Genomic DNA, 23,522 nt, shown 5'->3' with positions numbered 1-23,522 from the left:
ACAGAAACCAATTTCATGAGGTTCCTGACGAACAGTTATTGTGCTGACTTTGCTTCCAGAGGCAGTTTGGAACTCAGTAGTGAGGACAGACGATTTTTACGTACTACGCGCTTCAGCATTCGGCGGTCCCGTTCTGTGAGCTTGTGTGGCCTACCACTTTGTGGCTGAGCCGTTGATGCTCCTAGCTGTTTCCACTTCACAATAACAGCACTTACAGTTGACCAGGGCAGCTGTAACAGGGCAGAAATGTTATGAACTGAGTTGTTGGAAAGGTGGCATCCTATGACGTTGCCACGTTGAAAGTCACTGAGCTCTTCAGTAAGACCATTCTACTGCCAATGTTTGTCTATGGAGATTGCATGGCTGTGTGCTCGATTTTATACACTTGTCAGCAACGGGTGTGGCTGAAATAGCCGAATCCACTCATTTGAAGTGGTGTCCACATACTTTTGTATATATTGTGTATTTAGCAAAGATGGGATAGGTCTACATTTTGTTATTTTGTTTCTGTAAGCCATTTAACAAACTAAAATGGACTAACGTTGGAATTGTACTTGATTCCAATGCAATACATAAGACTGTAAATACACAACCTGAAGCAACTACATATTTCTCCATAGAGCATGTTCTGATTGGCCATTGAGGGGCCAAGCCTCAACACACCCACAAGTTGTTTATTCATCAAATCCCATCCCTTTTGCACGAATGCCAGCAAGTGTGCCGATAATTGTGATAATGAAAATAGCACATATTTTCCTGACGCACTCCTGAACCTATATTCTGCGCTTAGATTTACCATTGTGTTAGGTTTGTTAAAATATAACCTTTTTTTAAGCAAGAGTATGGCAACAAGGGACAGGGTTGTGAGAAAAAATGTGGTTTCTGACTCTGAGAAAGTAGATAAAGGGCTTGATTGCCAAAACCCCAAAGTATACCTTTATGTTCATGGTCAGAATAGCATGGAGAGAAACGTGTATAAAATGGGATTTACCTTCCATCTAAGCACGCATCACTCGGGTCAGAATCGGCCCCCAACTGCCCTGGGCATTTTCAGGAGCAGCTTATAGAGAGAGAATGTCTGTATACTCACCTCAGTGACTATGGTGGACTGGTATATATCTTTGCTGTAGCTCCATCCATCCACACAGCACTCCTGCTCCACCTCAGTGAGGTTGACGTCCAGGCCGGGGATGTAGCCCAGAGCAGACAGGTTTCTGACCACATCCAGCCTGTATCTGCTGCACTTGCTCTCCTTCTCCTGTCCGTTCACCACCTCTATGGGAATGATGGCCTTCCTCCATGCCTCGCTCAGGTTGCCCGAGTCTGGGACAAAACAGTGGTGCGGGGGGCTGTCCCCTAGAAAGATGACGGAGAAGGCGCTGAATCCATTGGGAATGGTGCTGGCACAGAGCAGAAAGAAGACAGTCTGTTGAAAGGGTCCCCACTCCCCCAGGAAGGCTGTGTTATCCTCATAGCCTCTCATGCTGAGCCAAGGCCTCCTCTTATGGCTGGGTGTTGTAGCGGAGTAAAGCTACAGCTGTAACCTGTAAACTTGTAAGCTCCTCCCCTCAACACTGTTGATCTCTAAGGATAAATATGAGTCAATGGCAGCCAGGAATCTAAGCCTCTTTTCATTCTCTGCTCTGACCTTTGTCTACATAACCCATAACACTAATGATTTACAGCCTCTAGCATCAACTAACTGTCCACATCTGTGTGACTGACTGACTGGCACTCCCTCAGACACTATCAGACTGGGACCAAAACACCCAACCTTAAACCAACCTGGCCTGAATCTAAAAACTTCCTCAACTAGAATTACCCATTTTTAGAAGTGTAAGCTGCGCCAAGATATAAAATAGGTTGTTTAATATAGCCGAATCAGAGTCTTATTACTGTACCTAGCTGGCCTAGACCTTCCCACAGTGAGACTACAGTCAAGTGAGCCGACACTGTTCTTCGGTTTGCAGTGAATGTTTGTGCGTGAATACACAACACTTTACGGTACAGAGTGTTTTCTGTTTTGGAAACTGAGTCAGATGCACTCTCATGCACGATAGCTGCTAATCATTTCAAGCAAACAGTTTGAAGCACACTTATTCAATGTTCCTTCATCAAAATGATACCAAATTCATTTTCACGCTTAATTAAAAATTACTTTGATATCACTGGTAGAGTGAGGCAGTAGCCTAACGGGGTAATATTGGGGGGGAAAAAAACATTACACATTTTAAAAAGTGTTAAATAACTAAATTTTCTTGCTCCATCCCAATATTCGTTATTTTAAGCATTTATATTAGTGAACTTTGACGACCCCCTGTGTGAGAAAAATATCACTGTAAAAATGATGAGTATAGTTATTTTTATGTGTGCCACTAGCAGATTAATAATACATTTTCATTAACATTGCAAAACATAACATTCCCATATTATGCCAGCTCCAACATTGGAAAATAAATGTGTACTGTATATTAAAATGAAATGTTAGGGAACCTTATTCAATTTAAACACCGTAAAAATGTATGGTAAACATTGTCATGTTTTCTACTGGTGGATCACTAATCCATTTCATTAACATTGCAAAGCACAATATTGGAAAAACTCTAGTTTATTGTATATTACAGAGAAATGTTATGGAACCTAATTCAATTTTAATACAGTAAAAATGAATGGTAAACATTTTGTCACTTGTGACACTAGTAGATATAGTACAGTGTGATTAACATGGCACACAATTGCTTCCTTGTGAAAGTGGGGGAGAAGTTGAAAAAGAGGAAAGGAGAGGGGGATGTTCACCACTGAAGCCAACGAATAGAATAGAAGAAACTCCAACCAGACTGCTGGAAGAGAAAACCAATTCGTGGGGACAGGACACACACACATTCTTTGTAGCCTCTTGGATGGTGTTCATTTCAATAATTGCCCCTTAGAATTGTCCCTAAGATTTTAACCTCTCATGTCTCTCTATTTCCCTCTCTCTTAAAAGTTTTCAAGCAGATGACAGGAGAAAAGAAAGGGAGGGGATAGAGGGGAGGACAAACAGAGAATAGGTGTTTCCCATATCCTTCTATCCCTCTGATTCCTGCTTACAAGCAAAAACTAAAGCAGGTAGTACCAGTGACTCGCTCAATACGGAAGTGGTCAGATGACGCGGATGCTACGCTACAGGGCTGTTTTGCAAGCACAGACTGGAATATGTTTCGGGATTCATCCAATGGAATTGAGGAGAATACCACCTCAGTCACCGGTTTCATCAATAAGTGGACCGACGATGTTGTCCCCACAGTGACGGTACTTACATATTCCAACTAGAAGCCATGGATTACAGGCAACATCCGCAACGAGCTAAATGCTAGAACTGCGGCTTTCAAGGAGTGGGACTCTAACCTGGACGCTTATAAGAAATCCCGCTATGCCCTCAGACGAACCATCAAACAGGCAAAGCATCAATACAGGACTATGATTGAATCCTCCCACACCGGCTCTGACTCTCTTCGGATGTGACAGGGCTTGCAAACTATTACAGACTAGAAAGGGAGACCCAGCCGCGAGCTGCCCAGTGACGCGAGCCTACCAGACGAGCTAAATTTATTTTATGCTCGCCTCGAGTCAAGTAACACTGAAACATGCATGAGAGCACCAGCTGTTCCAGATGACTGTGTGATCACGCTCTCCGTAGAAGATGTGAGCAAGACCATTAAACATGTCAACATTCACAAAGCCGCAGGGGCAGACGGATTACCAGGACATGTACTAAAAGCATGCGCGGACCAACTGACAAGTGTCTTTACTGACATTTTCAGCCTCTCCCTGACCGAGTCTGTAATACCTACATGTTTCAAACAGACCACCATAGTCTCTGTGCGAAGGTAACCTGTCTAAATGATTACCGCCCCCGTAGCACTCACAACGGTAGCCATGAAGTGCTACCGATGAAGTGCTTTGAAAGGCTGGTCATGGCTCACATCAACACCATCATGCCGGATACCCTAGACCAACTCCAATTCGCAAACTGCCGCAACAGATCCACAGATGATGCAATCACACTGCCCTTTCCCACCTGGACAAAAGGAACACCTATGTGAGAATGCTGTTCATTGACTACAACTCAGCATTCAACACCATAGTACCCACAAAGCTCATCACTAAGCAAAATACCCTGGGACTCAATACCTCCCTCTGCAACTGAATCCTGGACATCCTGACTGGCCGCCCCTACTGTCACGTTCTGACCTTAGTTCTTTTGTTATGTCTTTGTTTTAAAACCTGTTGAGGCTAGGGGGGCACACTTTCACACAATAACAAGTCCAATACAGCAAATTAAAGATAAACATCTTGTTAATCTACCCATCGTGTCTGATTTTTTAAATGTTTTACAGCAAAAACACAACATATATTTATGTTATATGACCACCAAATTCAAAAACACACACAGCGACATTTCACAGTCACAAAAGCATAAATATAGATAAAATGAATCACTAACCTTTGATTATCTCCATCAGATGACACTCATAGGACATCATGTTATACATCTATTGTGTGATTTTTTCAATAATGTTCATATATATATATATATATATATTTTTTTTTAAATCTCAGTTTACATTGGCGCGTTACTTGAAGTAATGTTTTGATTCCAAAACATCCGGTGATTTTGCAGAAATACTCACAATAAACATTCACAGAATTAAAGATAAATATATCCTCTATGCAACCGCTGGTTCAGATTTTTATTTTTATTATTACGGAAAAAGAATAATCTGAGAACGGCGCTCAGAACCCAAAGAAATAGCCACCATTTTGGTGTCAACAGAAGCTACAAAAAAACACTATAAATATTCACTTAGCTTTGAATATCTTCATCAGAAAGCAGTTCCAGGAATCCCAGTTCGACAATAAATGACTGATTCGTTCCATAAAGCCCATAATTTAGCCACTTGTTGTTAGCTTGTTCAGCCCAGCATTCAATCCTCAAAAAGCACAAGCAGTTCCTCCAGACAAAAACTCAAAAAGTTCCATTACAGGTCATAGAAACAAGTCAAATGATGTATGCAATCCATATTTCATCAATAAGGTTCCAACCGGAAAATGTCATTGTCTGAAGAAAAGCATTGGAACGCAAGTACACTCTCTCGTGACCCCCCGCAACGAGACCAAGGCTTTCTACCAGACCACCCACCCAAAGAGCTATTATAAGACCCTCCTTCATAGTAGAATCATACAACCAGAATCTAAAGACGGTGACATCTTGTGGAAGCCCTAGGAAGTGGATGTTCATCCATATCTAACATGGACATCCAATGGCATTGTTTTCTAAATTGAGTTCTCACTTCCTGTTTGGATTTCTTCTCAGGTTTTGGTCTGCCATATGAGTTCTGTTATACTCACAGACATAATTCAAACAGTTTTAGAATCTTCAGAGTGTCTTCTATACACCAGTAATAATACTATATTCCCATCTGGGAAAGAGTAGGAGGCCGTTTACTCTGGCCACGCCTTTCATCCAAAAGTGAAAATTCTGCCCCCTAGCCCCAACAGGTTTTAATATGGTCAGGGTGTGAGTTGGGTGGGTTGTCTATGTTCGTTTTTCTATGTTGTGTTTTGAGTTTGGCCTGGTATGGTTCTCAATCAGAGGCAGGTGTCGTTAGTTGTCTCTGATTGAGAATCATACTTAGGTAGCCTTTTCCCACCTGTGTTTCGTGGGTGATTGTTTGATGTTTTGTTGTTTGTGTCACCATTCAAGAATATTTCGGTTTTCGTTTCAATTCACTTTGTTATTTTTGTATTGAGTCGTGTTCAGTTATTATTAAAGTATCATGGACACTTACCACGCTGCGTATTGGTCCTGGGGAGGGCTGGGTAGGCCCTCATTAACATTGACGTGCCTGAAGTGGAGCGGGTCGAGAGTTTCACGTTCCTTGGTGTCCACTTCACCAACGAACTAGCATGGTCCAAACACACCAAGACAGTTGTGAAGAGGGCACGACAACACCTTTTCCCCCTCAGGAGACTGGAAAGATGTGTGTCCCCAGATCCTCAAAAAGTTCTGCAGCTGCAGCATCGAGAGCACCGGTTTTATCACTGCCTGGTATGGTAACTGCTCGGTATCTGACTGTAAGGTGCTACAGAGGGTAGTGCGTACGGCCCAGTGCATCACTGGGACCAAGCTTCCTGACATCCAGGACCTATATACTAGGTGGTGTCAGAGGAAGGCCCAAAAAATGGTCAAAGACTTCAGTCACCCAAGTCATAGACTGTTCTCTCTGCCATCTCACTGCAAGCGGTGCCAGAGTGCCAAGTCTAGGACCAAAAGGCTCCTTAACAGCTTCTACCCACGAGCCATAAGACTGAACAATTAATCAAATGGCCACCCAGACTGTTTACACTGCTGCTACTCGCTGTTTATCTATGCATAGTCACTTTACAAATTACCTCAACTAACCTGTACCCCCACACATTGACTCCGGTGCCATACCCCTCTACATAGCCTCTTATTGTTATGTAATTTTATGTAACTTTCCCGTGTTACTTATTGATTTTATTTTTCTACTTTAGGTTATTTAGTAAATACTTTCTTCTATTTCTTGAACTGCACTGTTGGTTAAGGGCTTGTAAGTAAGCATTTCACAGTAAAGTCTTCGCTTGTTGTTGTTGTAAATGTTGTATTCGGCCCATGTGACAAATAACATTTGTTTGGATTTGATTTGATCTGCACTCCTGATCTGAAGATGGACACACACGTTAATGATTTCTTAATGTTTTAGTTTGTATGGTGTAATAGAGTTCTTCAGCTATCTAGAACGGTATCATGTTGTGGGTTAAGACAATGGGATAATACTGTAAGCTGTTCCAGAAAGCACAGTGAAATGCTTACTTACAAGCCCTTAACCAACAATGCTTTAAGAAGGTTTAAATAAAAGTAACAAATAATTAAACAGCAGCAGTAAAATAACAATAGCGCGGCTATATACAGGGGGTACCGGTACAGAGTCAATGTGGAGGCTATATACAGGGGGTACCGGTACAGAGTCAATGTGGAGGCTATATACAGGGAGTACTGGAACAGAGTCAATGTGGAGGCTATATACAGGGGGTACCGGTACAGAGTCAATGTGGAGGCTATATACAGGGAGTACTGGTACAGAGTCAATGTGGAGGCTATATACAGGGGTACCGGTACAAACTCAATGTGGAGGCTATATAAAGGGGTACTGCTACAGAGTCAATGTGGAGGCTATATACAGGGGTACCGGTACAGAGTCAATGTGGAGGCTATATGCAGGGGTACCGCTACATAGTCAATGTGGAGGCTATATACAGGGGGTACCGGTACAGAGTCAATGTGGAGGCTATATACAGGGGGTACCGGTACAGAGTCAATGTGGAGGCTATATACAGGGGGTACCGGTACAGAGTCCATGTGGAGGCTATATACAGGGGGTACCGGCACAGAGTCAATGTGGAGGCTATATACAGGGGGTACCGGTACAGAGTCAATGTGGAGGCTATATACAGGGGGTACCGTTACAGAGTCAATGTGGAGGCTATATACAGGGGGTACTGGAACAGTCAATGTGGAGGCTATATACAGGGGGTACCGGTACAGAGTCAATGTAGAGGCTATATACAGGGGGTCCTGGAACAGAGTCAATGTGGAGGCTATATACAGGGGGTACCGGTACAGAGTCAATGTGGAGGCTATATACAGGGGGTACCGGTACAGAGTCAATGTGGAGGCTATATACAGGGGGTACCTGGTACAGAGTCAATGTGAAGGCTATATACAGGGGGTACTGGTACAGAGTCAATGTGGAGGCTATATACAGGGGGTACTGGTACAGTGTCAATGTGGAGGCTATATACAGGAGGTACCGGTACAGAGTCAATGTGGAGGCTATATACAGGGGGTACCGGTACAGAGTCAATGTGATGGCAGTGATGTAACCAGTCAGGATGCTCTCAATGGTGCAGCTGTAGAACCTTTGAGGATCTGAGGACCCATGCCAAATCTTTACAGTCTCCTGTGGGGGAATAGGCTTTGTTGGGCCCTCTTCACCACTGTTTTAGTGTGTTTGGACCATTCTAGTTTGTTGTTGATGTGGACACCAAGGAACTTGAAGCTCTTAACCTGCTCCACTACAGCCCCGTTGATGAGAATGGGGATGTGCTTGGTCCACCTTTTCCTGTAGTCCACAATCATCTCCTTTGTCTTGCTCACATTGAGGGAGAGGTTGTTGTCCTTGCACCACACAACCAGGTCTCTGACCTTCTCCCTATAGGCTGTCTCATCGTTGTTGATGATCGGGCCTACCACTGTTGTGTCATCGGCAAACATGATGATGGCGTTGGAGTCGTGCCTGGCCATGCAGTCATGAGTGAACAGGGAGTACAGGAGGGGAATGAGCATGCACCCCTGAGGGGCCCTTGTGTTGAGGATCAGCATGGCGGATGTGTTGTTACCTACCGTTACCACCTGGATCCTGGAAGTCCAGGTTCAGTCCCATGGTCCTTAGCTTAGTGATGAGCTTTGAGGGCACTATGGTGTTGAACGCTAAGATGTAGTCAGTGAATCGCATTCTCACGTAGGTGTTCCTTTTGTCCAGGTGGGAAAGGGCAGTGTTGATTGCAAAAGTGATTGCATCATCTTTGGATTTGTTGGGGCCATATGCTCCAACAGGGGAGTGGGTCTAGGTTTTCTGGGATAATGGTGTTCTGAGCCATGTCCAGCCTTTCAAAGCACTTCATGGCCACAGACGTGAGTGCTACCGGTTGGTAGTCATTTAGGCAGGTTGCCTTAATGTTCTTGGGCACAGGGACTATGGTGGTCTGCTTGAAACATGTTGGTATTACAAACTCAGACAGGGACAGGCTGAAAATGTCAGTGAATACACTTGCCAGTTGGGCAGCGCATGCTCGGTGTACGGCCTTGTGAATGTTGACCGGTTTAAAGGTCAGAGCTTTGTGATGGCCACTCCATTTACATTTACATTTAAGTCATTTAGCAGACACTCTTATCCAGAGCGACTTACAAATTGGTGCATTCACCTTATGACATCCAGTGGAACAGCCACTTTACAATAGTGCATCTAAATCTATTAGGGGGGGGGGTGAGAAGGATTACTTATCCTATCCTAGGTATTCCTTAAAGAGGTGGGGTTTCAGGTGTCTTCGGAAGGTGGTGATTGACTCCGCTGTCCTGGCGTCGTGAGGGAGTTTGTTCCACCATTGGGGGGCCAGAGCAGCGAACAGTTTTGACTGGGCTGAGCGGGAACTGTACTTCCTCAGTGGTAGGGAGGCGAGCAGGCCAGAGGTGGATGAACGCAGTGCCCTTGTTTGGGTGTAGGGCCTGATCAGAGCCTGGAGGTACTGAGGTGCCATTCCCCTCACAGCTCCGTAGGCAAGCACCATGGTCTTGTAGCGGATGCGAGCTTCAACTGGAAGCCAGTGGAGAGAGCGGAGGAGCGGGGTGACGTGAGAGAACTTGGGAAGGTTGAACACCAGACGGGCTGCGGCGTTCTGGATGAGTTGTAGGGGTTTAATGGCACAGGCAGGGAGCCCAGCCAACAGCGAGTTGCAGTAATCCAGACGGGAGATGACAAGTGCCTGGATTAGGACCTGCACCGCTTCCTGTGTGAGGCAGGGTCGTACTCTGCGGATGTTGTAGAGCATGAACCTACAGGAACGGGCCACCGCCTTGATGTTAGTTGAGAACGACAGGGTGTTGTCCAGGATCACGCCAAGGTTCTTAGCGCTCTGGGAGGAGGACACTATGGAGTTGTCAACCGTGATGGCGAGATCATGGAACGGGCAGTCCTTCCCCGGGAGGAAGAGCAGCTCCGTCTTGCCGAGGTTCAGCTTGAGGTGGTGATCCGTCATCCACACTGATATGTCTGCCAGACATGCAGAGATGCGATTCGCCACCTGGTCATCACTTCAATACCTTGACTTTGTTGTCCTTAAGCCATTTTGCCACAACTTTGGAAGTATGCTTGGGTTCATTGTCCATTTGGAAGACCCATTTGCGACCAAGTTTTAACTTCCTGACTGATGTCTTGAGTTGTTTTGATTAGATTTTTTTCACCTTTATTTAACCAGGTAGGCTAGTTGAGAACAAGTTCTCATTTACAACTGTGACCTGGCCAAGATAAAGCAAAGCAGTTCGACACATACAACAACAACAGTGTTACACATGGAATAAACAAACATACAGTCAATAATACAGGAGAAAAAGTCTATATACAATGTGTGCAAACGAGGTAGGATAAGGGAGGTAAGGCAATAAATTGGCCATGGTGACGAAGTAATTACAATATAGCAATTAAACACTGGATTGGTAGATGTGCAGAAGATGAATGTGTAAGTAGAGGTACTGAGATACTTGCCAGAGTCGAGGATCGGTAGGATGGTCAGTTTTACGAGGGTATGTTTGGCAGCATGAGTGAATGATGCTTTGTTGCGAAATAGGAAGCCAATTATAGATTCAATTTTGGATTAGAGATGTGTCGTGTCTTTGGCTATGCCGGATTAAGTGATATGACATGCTATTCTATAAAATAATTTATCCGTAATTAATATTACCTGATTGAGCTAATCATGTAAATGGAATTAACTAGAGTCAGGCACCACAAAATAATATTTATAGAGCTGTTATATCTTAAAGACCTAGTAATAAAATAGCTCTTAAAGACCTTCAGTCTCATCTGAAAGTTGTAATATTTTATCTGCACAAACCCTCAAGCAATAGCAGGTTTTAATTAATACTAAATTAATACTCACACAGAATCATTTAAATCATAATTTGATTACTCATCTGAAAATTTGTGGAACATATTCTTGGTTATCTGCAAAACCCTAGCTGGGTTTGAAAAGAGTTGAATCAGCAATACAAATACAGTATCTTATGTTTTTACCGCTCATTTGGAAAAGGAAAATGCAATAAATATTTACTCTGAGCTGCACTTACGGTAGGTTGGTGGTAGATGGAAGGCCGTGTTGGACTCACACAAGAATGTCTCTGCTGGTATTTTATAGCTATTCTTTTTTTGCACCTTGCATCTTTGAAGAATATTATCCAGCACAGCTGCAATTTAGCAGTTTGCTGGCAGTGTATGTGCAACGTTTTAGACTGATTTTATAGCATTTCAGTTCAACATTTTATATCAAGACTGCGCAAATGTGCTGCAACACTTGCATCTTTGCAAGGCAAAATAATATTTATAGAGCTGTTATCAATTGCTGTTAGATTAAAAAGAATGTAAGCTTTTGACAATAGAAAGGCCATAATGTGCAATTTAGAGTTTGGCTATGTGTATGTGCAACGTTTTAGACTGATCCAAGGAAACATTGTTTCAGTTCAACATTTTATATCAAGACTGCGCAAATGTGCTTAATTTGTTTATTAATAACATGTTCAACACTGTGCACTCATAGCATGGTATTATTTCACTGCATTTGTTAGATTAAAAAGAATGTAAGCTTTCTGACAATATCATAAAAATTGAATTAGGTTCCCTAACATTTCACTGTAATATACAGTAAACTAGTGTTTTTCCAATGTTGGAGCTGGCATAATACGGGATATGTTGATCTGCTAGTGGCACACATAAAAAAAAGTATACCAGCTGGAGTTGTGGCCAAAGGTTTTGAGAATGACACAAATATTCATTTTCACAAAGTCTGCTGCCTCAGTTTGTATGATGGCAATTTGCATATACTCCAGAATGTTAGGAAGAGTGATCAGATGAATTGCAATTGATAGCAAATTCCCTCTTTGCCATGCAAATTAACTGAATCCCAAAAAACATTTCCACTGCATTTCAGCCTTGCCACAAAAGGACCAGCTGACATGTCAGTGATTCTCTCGTTAACACAGGCGTGAGTGTTGACGAGGACAAGGCTGGAGATTACTCTGTCAGGCTGATTGAGTTCGAATAACAGACTGGAAGCTTCAAAAGGAGGGTGGTGCTTGGAATCATTGTTCTTCCTCTTTCAACCATGGTTACCTGCAAGGAAACACGTGCAGTCATCATTGCTTTCCACAAAAAGGGCTTCACAAGCAAGGATATTGCTGCCAGTAAGATTGCACCTAAATCATCCATTTATCGGATCATCAAGACACTAGGGTGCCCAAGAAAGTCCAGCAAGCGCCAGGACCGTCTCCTAAAGTTGATTCAGCTGTGGGATCAGGGCACCACCAGTACAGAGCTTGCTCAAATGGTAGCAGGCATGTCTGCAATACAGTGAAGGATGGCCTGGTATCCAAAGAAGAGACTTCTCTCCAGGAAAAACATCAGGGACAGACTGATATTCTGCAAAAGGTACAGGGATTGGACTACTGAGGACTGGGGTAAAGTCATTTTATCTGATAAATCCCCTTTCTGATTGTTTGGGGCATCCGGAAAAAAGCTTGAGACCATTCATGCGTGGGGTTGCTTCTCAGCCAAGGGAGTGGGCTTACTCACAATTCTGCCTAAGAACACAGCCACGAATAAAGAATGGTACCAACACATCCTCCGAGAGCAACTTCTCCCAACCAACCAGAAGCAGTTGAATGCAGCATGATGGAGCACCTTGCCATAAGGCAAAAGTGATAACTATTTTTATATTTTGGGTCCAGGGCCAGTTTTAGAATGTGCTCAAAACAAACAAACCCCCACAAATTCTGACAAACTCCAAGCACTGATTATGCAAGAATGGGCTGCCATCAGTCAGGATTTGGCCCAGAAGTTAATTGACAGCATGCCAGGGCAGATTGTAGAGGTCTAGAAAAAGAAGGTTCAACACTGCAAATATTGACTATTTGTATCAACTTCTTGTCAATGTCAATAAAAGCCTTTGACACTTATGAAATGTTTGTAATTATATTTTCGTATTCCATAGTAACATCTGACAAAAATATCTAAAGACACTGAGGCAGCAGACTTTGTGGAAATTAATATTTGTGTCATTCTCAAAATTTTTGGCGACGACTGTATATATATTTGTTTTAACATAGGGGTCATAAAAGTTAACTGTAATATAACTACTTTAAAAATATATATAAAGAATGTTGGGATAGACCAAGAGTATTTATTTAACACGTTTTAACATTTTAAATCTGTCTTTAATGAAATACAAACCAAAAATCACTTAGATGTCGTTGTGTGTGTTTGTGTACTGTTTGTATGTCATGACTGCACACACATCTTGCTTTAATAATTTAACATTTGCTAAACAGCCTCACCCTAACCGTGATATCAATGTATTTTTTGACAAGGCTCGAAAATGAAATAAACGATTTGGTATAATTGTGATTATGGAAGATGAAATAAGTGTGCTTCAAACTGTTTGCTTGCAATGATTTGTCGCTATCGTCTATATGGGCATGACAGTACTTCAGACTGTTTCACAAACATAAAACACGCGATACCGTAAAGTGTTGAGCATTCACGCACACACCAATTCAGGAGGAAATTGAAGAGTGTATGGGTGTGTCGGTCATAGAAGAGGTAACCAATTCTGCTGAAAATCTGTCTCCCCCCAGCAAGTGGTGTTTTTTTCGTTGTTTCGCCCACGCAATTCGTTTTTGTATGGTGTGTCGGTTTATTGGATCAAATAGAAGTTTCGTAATGCGTAAATTGTTACGAGTGTACGGATATAAGTAGAACACGTGACATCCCGACAACTTTGAGAAAAAAACAATATCTCGCAGTTGTCTCGATGCCTATGCATATTCATGACATGAGGCCAGTTAACGTAGCATTCCTCTCAATTGAATACACGAGGTTGACGTAATCAATCCACACAGAATATTTAAAAAATATACTAAAATAATGGAGGTATCCACCAATCCAAATGGCACACGGGAGCTAGACAGCCCTTCGTGCCGATTTGTGGGCGAGTGTTAGGGCGGAGACATGGATCCTGTCAGTATATCTATAATCTTTGGTGTTGGCTCACTTGACTCTCCAAAAGCAGTTTTTGTTTTGTACGAAAATAGGGGGTGGGCGGACGCTGGGGTGATCGAACTGCGTCGAGGGAGGTGCAGATGCTTTTTGTATATCACAATGAAACATTCTTATGATTATTGTAAATTGTTTGTTTTTTTTAGATTCAATTATTCCATATTTTCTCAGAAAAAGTATATTTCAAAACTGTCTGCTCAGGCAAATTTGCGAACTGCTAAACTTGGAACCAAGTCGGAAATCCCATACGTGTTCTGATTGGTTCCAGGTATGTACTATGGCTGCTTCTATCATGTAAACACAGCCTCTGGGGCCTGTTGCACAAAAGTAGAATTAAGACATCCGGGATAAATGACTAAACTGAGCTCAATGAAGCCAAAACATGTGCGTCCAGGCTTAATTGGTTGCACAAAGACCAAGCCAGGATGAGCAGACACGGATTCATTAAGCCAGGTGAAACCAATCCTGGATAGGTGCGCGCTCACGGCTCACTAAATAGACCCCGCCACAGATCACAGATTAACTGATTTACCATGGCAACTAGAGCCGCGTACTTTTCCCCGTCGGAAGCACAAATCCTCATGGAGGCATACGAGGAGGTAAAATATATAATTAAGAAGAAAGGCAACACCGCCACAGTGATAAAGCAAAGAGAAAAACCGTGGCAAAGTATTGCAAACCGCCTGAATGCGTAAGTAGTGCACAATTACACACTCACCGCTCCGCTGAAACATCACAATTACAATTCAAATATTTAATTCACATCTCCAAAAACGCAGTTGTACTGTAATTATGAAACGGTTAAATTTTTAATTGAAATGCACTGCAGATATGAGTGAAATTGTGTAAAGTAAGTCCATCACACTGTATAAAGCTATGATAAATTATTATTAAAGCCTTACATTATTATTTAACGTTACTACGCTCAGTACGGTTTAATCTTAGCCGTTGTACTCTGCTTCTTATGTTGTCCACCGTTTTTTGTGTTTCTCCTGCTTTCATTAATGTAAAGCTGCTTTGACAGAATGAAACAATTGTGAAAAGTGCTATATAAATAAAATTTAATTGAATAAATAGATGAGCTATAATAATAATCACTTTAATTTATATAGCGCCTTTCAAAGGACCCAAGGTCGGTTGCTCACTGCACTGCAAAAATGTCTTTCTTACTTAGTATTTTTGTCTTGTTTTCAGTAAAAAAAAAATATCTAAAAAAACATCTTGAATATTTTCTTGAGCAAAATTACCTAGGAAAATAAGCAAAAAAATCTGCCAGTGATGTGCATTGATTGGTGTAATATTCCTCATCTTATGATTTCAGATCAAAGCAATGTTGTGGCAAAATGGCCTGGCTCAGTCCATGACTCCAGAATCTTTCGGGCCTCTGAAATCTATCAGTGCCTATCACAAGGTAAGCCACACAACCCCTATTTATAACCATCATGGCTGTGTCAAGAATATCACTGTGTTTATGAGGTAGTAATGATGAGATTTTGTGTTGACAGGTGAATTCTCTGGTGTGTTGCTGGGAGACAGGGGGTATGGCTGCCAGCCTTTTCTCCTGACACCTTTCACAGACCCCCAGGAAGCACAGCAGGCCTACAACCATGCCCATGCCAGGACCAGGGCCAGAGTTGAAATGACCTTTGGCCTCCTGAAGGCACGCTTTCACTGCCTTCACAAATTAAGGGTCAGCCCTGTTAGGGCATGTGATATTACTGTGGCTTGTGCTGTCCTCCACAATGTGGCCTGCCTGAGGAAGGAGAGGGCCCCCAGAGTGCCACCAGCCATGGACTGGGACAATCCGGCAATCTTCCCTGATGACGACAGTGGTCGGCTGCTGAGGGAACAATATGTGTTGAATTATTTTAGTATGTGTGCTTTCAATTTTGGTTAAATATGTCCTGCGGTGGCAGAGGAATTTGGTTTTTTTTGGGTTCGTTTTTTTACGAATTTGGCCTCTTATGATGTTTGTGCGGTATACTGTGTGTAATACAAGGCTGCAGGGAGGCTACTGCATCCATTCATTTGTCTGTTCAGTTGATGTGTATGGATTTGTCCTGCATTTATTTTAGTGTGCAGACATGCAGGGTGTGTTATATACAGACCTTTGACTGTGTATGTATCATTTTGTATAATATGCTTGGATTCTGTGCTTTCCATCTTGTAGAGTCACTGTGACTTCAGTTTCGAAAGGAGCTGATGGTTTACCTGCTTTGTTTTGTCCTTATTCAATAAAGGAACATAATGTTACACATTGTGTTTTTATATTCATCTGGAATGTGTATTTGTTTATATGACAGAGTACTAGGGCCACACTGAAGAAAAAGGATAAAGTCATAAATTTATGAGGCTGGTTCTTTCTGCAGAAAAGCTACATATTGTTTTTACAGTTTTGATACTTATGACAATGTGATACTTAATATTCTGGCACATCAGCATGTCTTTGTTTATGAAACCATACTGAAGTACAATTTCACGAAATGCCCCGCATCTGTCATTTTAACAACTGTCCTCCTTTAAAACAACTGGTTACAATATTATGACTTGTCTTTTTTTTCCCTCTGTGGCCCTAATATTCTATCATTTTATATATAGTCTATGGGAAACTGTAAATTATCTAATGATAGCAACATCTAAAAATAATTTTTTATCCAAAATCATTGAAATTAATGATCACAAACGTTTAAATAATGACAGTGGGTCTAGTTATATGTGATAACAATGTATAGTGAGCAGTGAAATAACTATTGGTTTCCATTTGTGGTGACTGCTGACTGACATTAGGGATGAGATTAAATAGATCCTGGAATTTAGCCTGGTCTGGAGCAGGCTAGCTCCACAGAATAAATCTCCATGGTAATTTATACCATAACATATCCTCCTGCCCCCTATCCATCTTTAGTGCAACCGGATTACGGATCAATTGAGCCAGGATCACCAAGATATCCTGGCTTAATCCCTTATCCTAGTTTTGTGCAACAGGCCCCTGATCTCCTGGCATTGTGTTAATAGGAACTAACGTCAGCTCCCAACGACAGAAATAAGATACATATATTTTTTTCCAGTGTACTTGAAATATGCAGGATACAATAGGAATGGTCTTGATCACGTAGCCTACCTGGTTAAATAAAGGTGGAAAAAAAACATGTAGAGGTAACTCCGTTGACCATTTAGCCAATGTATTGAAAGCTAGCGAAAGTTGACGAGCTAATACTGTAAGTTAAGCGTAATGTGCCTGCTCGGGAAACTAGTGTTTCATTAGTTATCTCGGTCATTGAATCCAATGTTGAATCGTGTTTTGATATTTCAAGTAACTAGCTGCAGGCTTAAAGTAACATTCAATCGTATAATTTGCATAAAACCCCAAATAAACGTAATGTGCCTGTCGTATTCTAGAATGGAGATGCATATGCACATTCGCCAACATATATTGCATACCTTGAAATACGATCTTCTCTAAAAAATAATATGCTCTGCAATGAGAACCAGATGAGTTCTCAGAAAGCAGCTGCCCAATACCATGGTGGGCATGCATAATGTTGCAGTCATTGGAATAGAAGGTATGGATAATGATAAAGAGCCTGTGGCATTATAGAAATAGCAGTTGGGAAATTATTGTTTGAGTTTCAAATACTAAATGTTCAGTGAATGAGTATATGTAGGTCGTTTAAATTATTAACTTTCCTACTAACCTAAAATTGGACAGTGCTAAAATCTTGCCAATTTACTTTGCTCGTATCCAGAGCAACTTACAGTAGTGAGTGCATACATTACATTATTTTTTAAATCTGAACTGGCCCCACAACCCTAGCGTTGCAAGCTCCATACTCTACCAACTGAGCGACACAACCTACTAACTACGGGATTTCTACTAAGTATGACTAAGTGTGAGACATGTTTTTAATAATGTACAGTCCATACACATACATTCAAACAAAGAACACCATCACAAATAGTTTTTCACCATTTGAGTACAGAGACAAATAGCAAAGGTGTCTCTCAGGCAGTATTTTTAGTATCTAAATATAGTGTAACCTAACAGTCAATGTATATCAAGTGCAGTGGAGGGCACAATGCTGCAGTCCAGAAATGAGAGCTTTACCATCTATGCCAAAAGCTGATGGAGACTGTAAAACTGTCATAACACATGCTTCAGTATTCCTCCTCTTCTAGGGGTGTGTGTACCCCGGCCCCATAGTCGTATTGAAAGGATCCTTAGCAGAATGCTTGTGTGGTCCTGAGAAAATAACTCTACCATCTATGACAAAATCCGGTGCTCCTGATGGGGACAATGTGTTTGTTACCTGTTAAACTGATTCTACATTGAATATAGTCTTTGAGATGCTCAAACAAGGATGTGTATCTGTAGTTGGTGTTCTTCAACTCTGAAATGCACAGGACTAAGACAATCCACACAAAAAAGACAACAGGAAAATGCACTAGGCAGGATAGCCTAGTGGTTAGAGCGTTGGACTAGTAACCGAAAGATTACACGTTCAAATCCCTGAGCTGAGTACAAATCTGTCGTTTTGCCCCTGAACAGGAAGTTAACCCACTGTTCCTAGGCCGTCAATGAAAATAAGAATTTGTTCTTTAACTGACTTGCCTAGTTAAATAAAGGTTAAAAAATATATATATATATGGTCTCAATTTCTAAACAGTGACAGCAGGTCTAGTTCAAACTGCTGTAGGATGGTTCTCCTAACAGGTGAATGAATCAGCTCATGCTTGGTGGGGAGCTGGACACAGGAGAGCTGAAAAGACCATGTGAGACAAAAGTAAGAGACAATAATTAATTAAATAAATCACAGCAAAGCATGTAACTTAGTTTGAGCTAGAAAATTAACATCCTGACTAGAGGTCGACCGACTATGATTTTTCAATGCCGATACCGATTATTGGAGGACCAAAAATTACAACAATACTGAATGAACACTTATTTTAACTTAATATAATACATCAATAAAATCAATTTAGCCTCAGATAAATAATGAAACATGTTCAATTTGGTTTAAATAATGCAAAAAGAAAGTGTTGGAGAAGAAAGTAAAAGTGCAATATGTGCTATGTAAGAAAGCTAAAGTTTAAGTTCCTTGCTCAGAACATGAGAACATATGAAAGCTGGTGGTTCCTTTTAACATGAGTCTTCAATATTCCCAGGTAAGAAGTTTTAGGTTGTAGTTATTATAGGAATTATAGGACTATTTCTCTCTATACCATTTGTATTTCATTAACCTTTGACTATTGGATGTTCTTATAGGCACTTTAGTATTGCCGGTGTAACAGTATAGCTTACGTCCCTCTCCTCGCTCCTACCTGGGCTCAAACCAGGAACACAACGACAACAGCCACCCTCGAAGCAGCGTTACCCATCGCTCCACAAAAGCCGCGGCCCTTGCAGAGCAAGGGGAACAACCACTCCAAGTCTCAGAGCGAGTGACGTTTGAAACGCTATTAGCGCGCACCCCGCTAACTAGCTAGCCATATCACATTGGTTACACTAGCCTAATCTCGGGAGTTGATAGGCTTGAAGTCATAAACAGCTGCTGGCAAACACACTAAATTGCTGTTTGAATGAATGCTTATGAGCCTGCTGCTGCCTGCCACCGCTCAGTCAGACTGCTCTATCAAATCATAGACTTAGTTATAACATGATAACACACAGAAATACGAGCCTTAAGTCATTCATATGGTCAAATCCGGAAACTATCATCTCGAAAACAAGACGTTTATTCTTTCAGTGATATACGGAACCGTTCCGTATTTTATCTAACGGTTGGCATCCATAAGTCTAAATATTCCTGTTACATTGCACAACCTTCAATGTTATGTCATAATTATGTAAAATTCTGGCAAATTAGGTGGCCCAAACTGTTGTATATACACTGACTGCGTGCAATGAACGCAAGAGAAGTGACACAATTTCACCTGGTTAATATTGCCAGCTAACCTGGGTTTCTTTTGGCTAAATATGCAGGTTTAAAAATATATACTTCTGTGTATTGATTTTAAGAAAGGCATTGGTGTTTATAGTTAGGTCCACATTGGAGCAACGATACGCACCGCATCGATTATATGCAACGCAGGACACGCTAGATACATAGTATCTAACTAGTAATATCATCAACCATGTGTAGTTAACTAGTGATTATGATTGATTAATTGTTTTTTATAAGATAAGTTTAATGCTAGCTAGCAACTTACCTTGGCTTACTGCATTCGCTTAACAGGCAGTCTCCTCGTGGAGTGCAATGTAATCAGGTGGTTAGAGCGTTGGACTAGTTAACTGTAAGGTTGCAAGATTGAATCCCCCGAGCTGACAAGGTAAAAATCTGTCGTTCTGCCCCTGAACGAGGCTGTCATTGAAAATAAGAATGTGTTCTTAACTGACTTGCCTAGTTAAATATACATCAAATAAAGGTGTAAAAATATATTTTACAAAATTGGCCAAATCGGTGTCCAAAAATACAGATTTCAGATTGTTACAAAAACTTGAAATCGGCTCTAATTAATCGGCCATTCCGATGAATCGGTCGACCTCTAATCCTGACAGTCTGAGGCAGGGTGCTCTGCAATCATCCTACCCCAACTATTGACAAGAAATGTGTAATTTCTTATTTGTCAGTATGAAGGAAATTACTGGTTCCTGCCTTGATGACTGTATTAGCTTTACACTACTTGTCTTGTAGATTTTTGTCTTAAATTATTACTTGGAATAAACTGATAGCTAAAACGCTCCTTGTCCCTGGAATGACGACATGTTAGCTAGTGATTAAATCCAGAGAGGAAGACAGGCCCAACTCCGCGGAAAATCAGTCTCCCTCCAGCAGGTGCCATTTTTTTGGTTGTTTCGCCCAATGAGCAAGGACTTTTGTATAGAGGTCAATGAGTGTTGAATTTGGTCAACAAAAAAACAACTGGTTTACTTTCTACTTGAGGTAATATATATTTTGTCATGCATAAGTCGTTACATGTGTAATTATATAAGTAGAACACGTGACATCCCGGCAACTTTGAAAAAAAAACACTATATCGGAGATGGCTATGTGTATTCATGGTATGAGGCTAGTAGATGGGTTGGCTGACAACGTCACGAAAACGATGTATGTACTTCCATGGGATAGCCTGTTGTGATTCCGGATTGTCAGATTTCTGGCAAGAAGGACAAGAAACTGCAATGTGGCTCGTTTCATCTTGTTATTGATACCATGTCTTGTTTTGACCAATTTCATGTCAATGCTAATTGTAACTAACTACTACTAGCTAGCTATTTTAATACTAAGGTTGCTGCGTTGGATTCATGTTACAGCTTGCATTGATTCACGTTTCTATAACTAAATAGTTAGATTACAAATACTATAAATACTTTACCTGATAACGTTAGCAGTTTGTCGGATGGAGAACCCTCTCCAGCTTTCAAAAGCGGTGTGTGTTTAATGCCTTGGATAAGGAGAACGTGATTGGCTGACTTGATCTGCAGAGATGGGTCGTTGCCACAGCCACAAAGTCAAAGAAAGGCTAAAACTGCTCCAATAGAAATCACCATTCAAGCTTGTAGGCGATGTCATGGCGACCGTGGCTAGCTAAACTCATGCGTGGAAATACTGCCTCCCTCTGGATGCAATAATACATTCATAAGATAATTTATGAATAAAATAACCAACAACAAGATCTCTCCTAGAGGGAAATTCTTCTGGAATGCATATATTACTGAGACCCCCCCTCCGGCATTCTTACAACTCTATCATAGGTTTGTACAACTGTCACACCTGGCCTTTATTTTATTTGAGGTACTTTAACTTTTGAAAGTCAATTCTTGTGCTTTTAATTTTTTAAAAAACGTTTAATGTTATTTTATGTTTATTCAGAGAATATATAACGTTACGTGTCGTAACGTCCTATATCTTTTTTATTATTGTATTGTAAATTAGACATTTTATATGAATAAAAATAAGAAACAATATTGTGGTAATGGGATGTCTTTTTCGAACTTAGCTTGTAATCTTCTCATGATGTTTGCACTTACTCATAGTTACTATCATGATGTTTGCCCTTACTCATAGTTACTATCATGATGTTTGCCCTTACTCATAGTTACTATCATGATGTTTGCCCTTACTCATAGTTACTATCATGATGTTTGCCCTTACTCATAGTTACTATCATGATGTTTGCCCTTACTCATAGTTACTATCGTGATGTTTGCCCTTACTCATAGTTACTTGTCTTAACCCAAAATAGGGTTACTCCAATAGCTGCATTGTTTTAAAAAGGTAATGTAGACAAACACATTGACACATCTTGAGATACATTTTTATTTCAAAGTCCACAAGTAAAACATGTACAGTTTCACAAAAATGTGCACAGAAATTTTACATTTTGAAATTGGCTGGACTTAAAATACACTATATATACAAAAGTATGTGGACACCCCTTCAAATGAGTGGATTCGGTTATTTCAGCCACACTCGTTGCTGACAGGTGAATAAAATTGAGCACACAAACATGCAAACTCCATAGACAAACATTGGTAGTAGACTGGCCTTACTGAGGAGCTCAGTGACTTTCAACGTGGCATTGTCATAGAATTCCAACAAGTAAGTCCGTCAAATTTCTGACGTGCTAAAGCTGCCCGTCAACTGTAAGTGCTGTTATTGTGAAATGGAAACGTCTATTAGCACAATAACTGTCCGTCGGGAGCTTCATGAAATGGTTTTCCATGGCCGAGCAGCCGCAAGCCTAGTATCACCATGTGCAATGCCATGCGTTGGCTGGAGTGGTGCAAAGCTCGTCACCGGTGGACTCTGGAGCAGGGGAAACGCGTACCCTGGAGTGAACTGGCAGTCTGACGGACGAATCTGGGTTTGGCGGATGCCAGGAGAACGCTACCTGCCCCAATGCATAGTGCCAACTGTAAAGCTTGGTGGAGGGGGAATAATTGTCTGGGGCTGTTTTTCATGGTTCAGGCCCCTTAGTTCCAGTCAAGGGAAATCTTAACGCTATGGCATACAATGACATTCTAGACACTTCTGTGCTTCCAACTTTGTGGCAACAGTTTGGGGAAGGCCCTTTCTTGTTTCAGCATGACAATGCCCTCGTGCAAAGCAAGGTCCATACAGAAATGGTTTGTTGAGATCGGTGTGGAAGAACTTGACTAGCCTGCACAGAGCCCTGACCTCAACCCCATCGAACACTTTTGGGATGAATTGGAATCACCCAACATCAGTGCCTGACCTCACTAATGCTCTTCTGGCTGAATGGAAGCAAGTCCCCGCAGCAATGTTCCAACATCTAGTGGAAATGTTTGCACATTTATTAAACATGAAATACTGAAATATCTAATTTCTTTTTTTTTTCACCTTTATTTAACCAGGTAGGCTAGTTGAGAATAAGTTCTCATTTACAACTGCGACCGGGCCAAGATAAAGCAAAGCAGTGCGACACAAACAACAACACAGTTACACATGGAATTAACAAACATACAATCAAATCAAATTTTATTGGTCACATACACATGGTTAGCAGATGTTAATGCGAGGTAGCGAAATGCTTGTGCTGCTAGTTCCGACCATG

At 41.3% G+C, this 23,522-nt stretch overlaps 1 protein-coding gene and 2 long non-coding RNA genes across 5 annotated transcripts in view; 1 reads left to right on the top strand and 2 right to left on the bottom strand.

Annotated features, from left to right (window-relative positions):
- The window catches only part of LOC118389819 (solute carrier family 22 member 5), a 39,797-nt gene extending 37,887 nt beyond the window's left edge, over positions 1-1,910 (bottom strand). For 2 of the 3 annotated variants that reach the window (XM_035779684.2, XM_052529582.1), the window contains exon 1: positions 1,091-1,910. In XM_035779684.2, coding sequence (XP_035635577.1) covers positions 1,091-1,483 — 393 coding nt within the window. In that variant the 5' untranslated portion in view covers positions 1,484-1,910. The remainder of the gene's footprint in view (positions 1-1,090) is intronic. The other variant, XM_052529581.1, reaches the window with a different exon arrangement.
- Positions 1,911-13,965: 12,055 nt separating this feature from the next.
- LOC127933091 (uncharacterized) lies at positions 13,966-16,199 on the top strand. Its single transcript, XR_008147338.1, has 2 exons — positions 13,966-15,357; positions 15,452-16,199. It is a non-coding gene; the product is annotated as an uncharacterized LOC127933091 (long non-coding RNA).
- A 1,632-nt stretch (positions 16,200-17,831) lies between these two features.
- On the bottom strand, positions 17,832-21,658 carry LOC118390687 (uncharacterized). The gene is made up of 2 exons (XR_004826977.2): positions 21,321-21,658; positions 17,832-18,703 (listed from the first exon to the last, which is right to left on the bottom strand). It is a non-coding gene; the product is annotated as an uncharacterized LOC118390687 (long non-coding RNA).
- Between the last annotated feature and the right edge of the window lie 1,864 nt (positions 21,659-23,522).

Source organism: Oncorhynchus keta, chromosome 11 (assembly GCF_023373465.1).
Source record: "Oncorhynchus keta strain PuntledgeMale-10-30-2019 chromosome 11, Oket_V2, whole genome shotgun sequence".
NCBI lineage: Eukaryota > Metazoa > Chordata > Actinopteri > Salmoniformes > Salmonidae > Oncorhynchus > Oncorhynchus keta.
Note: the sequence above shows the minus strand (reverse complement) of the source record. Positions and strands in the feature narration are given on the sequence as shown.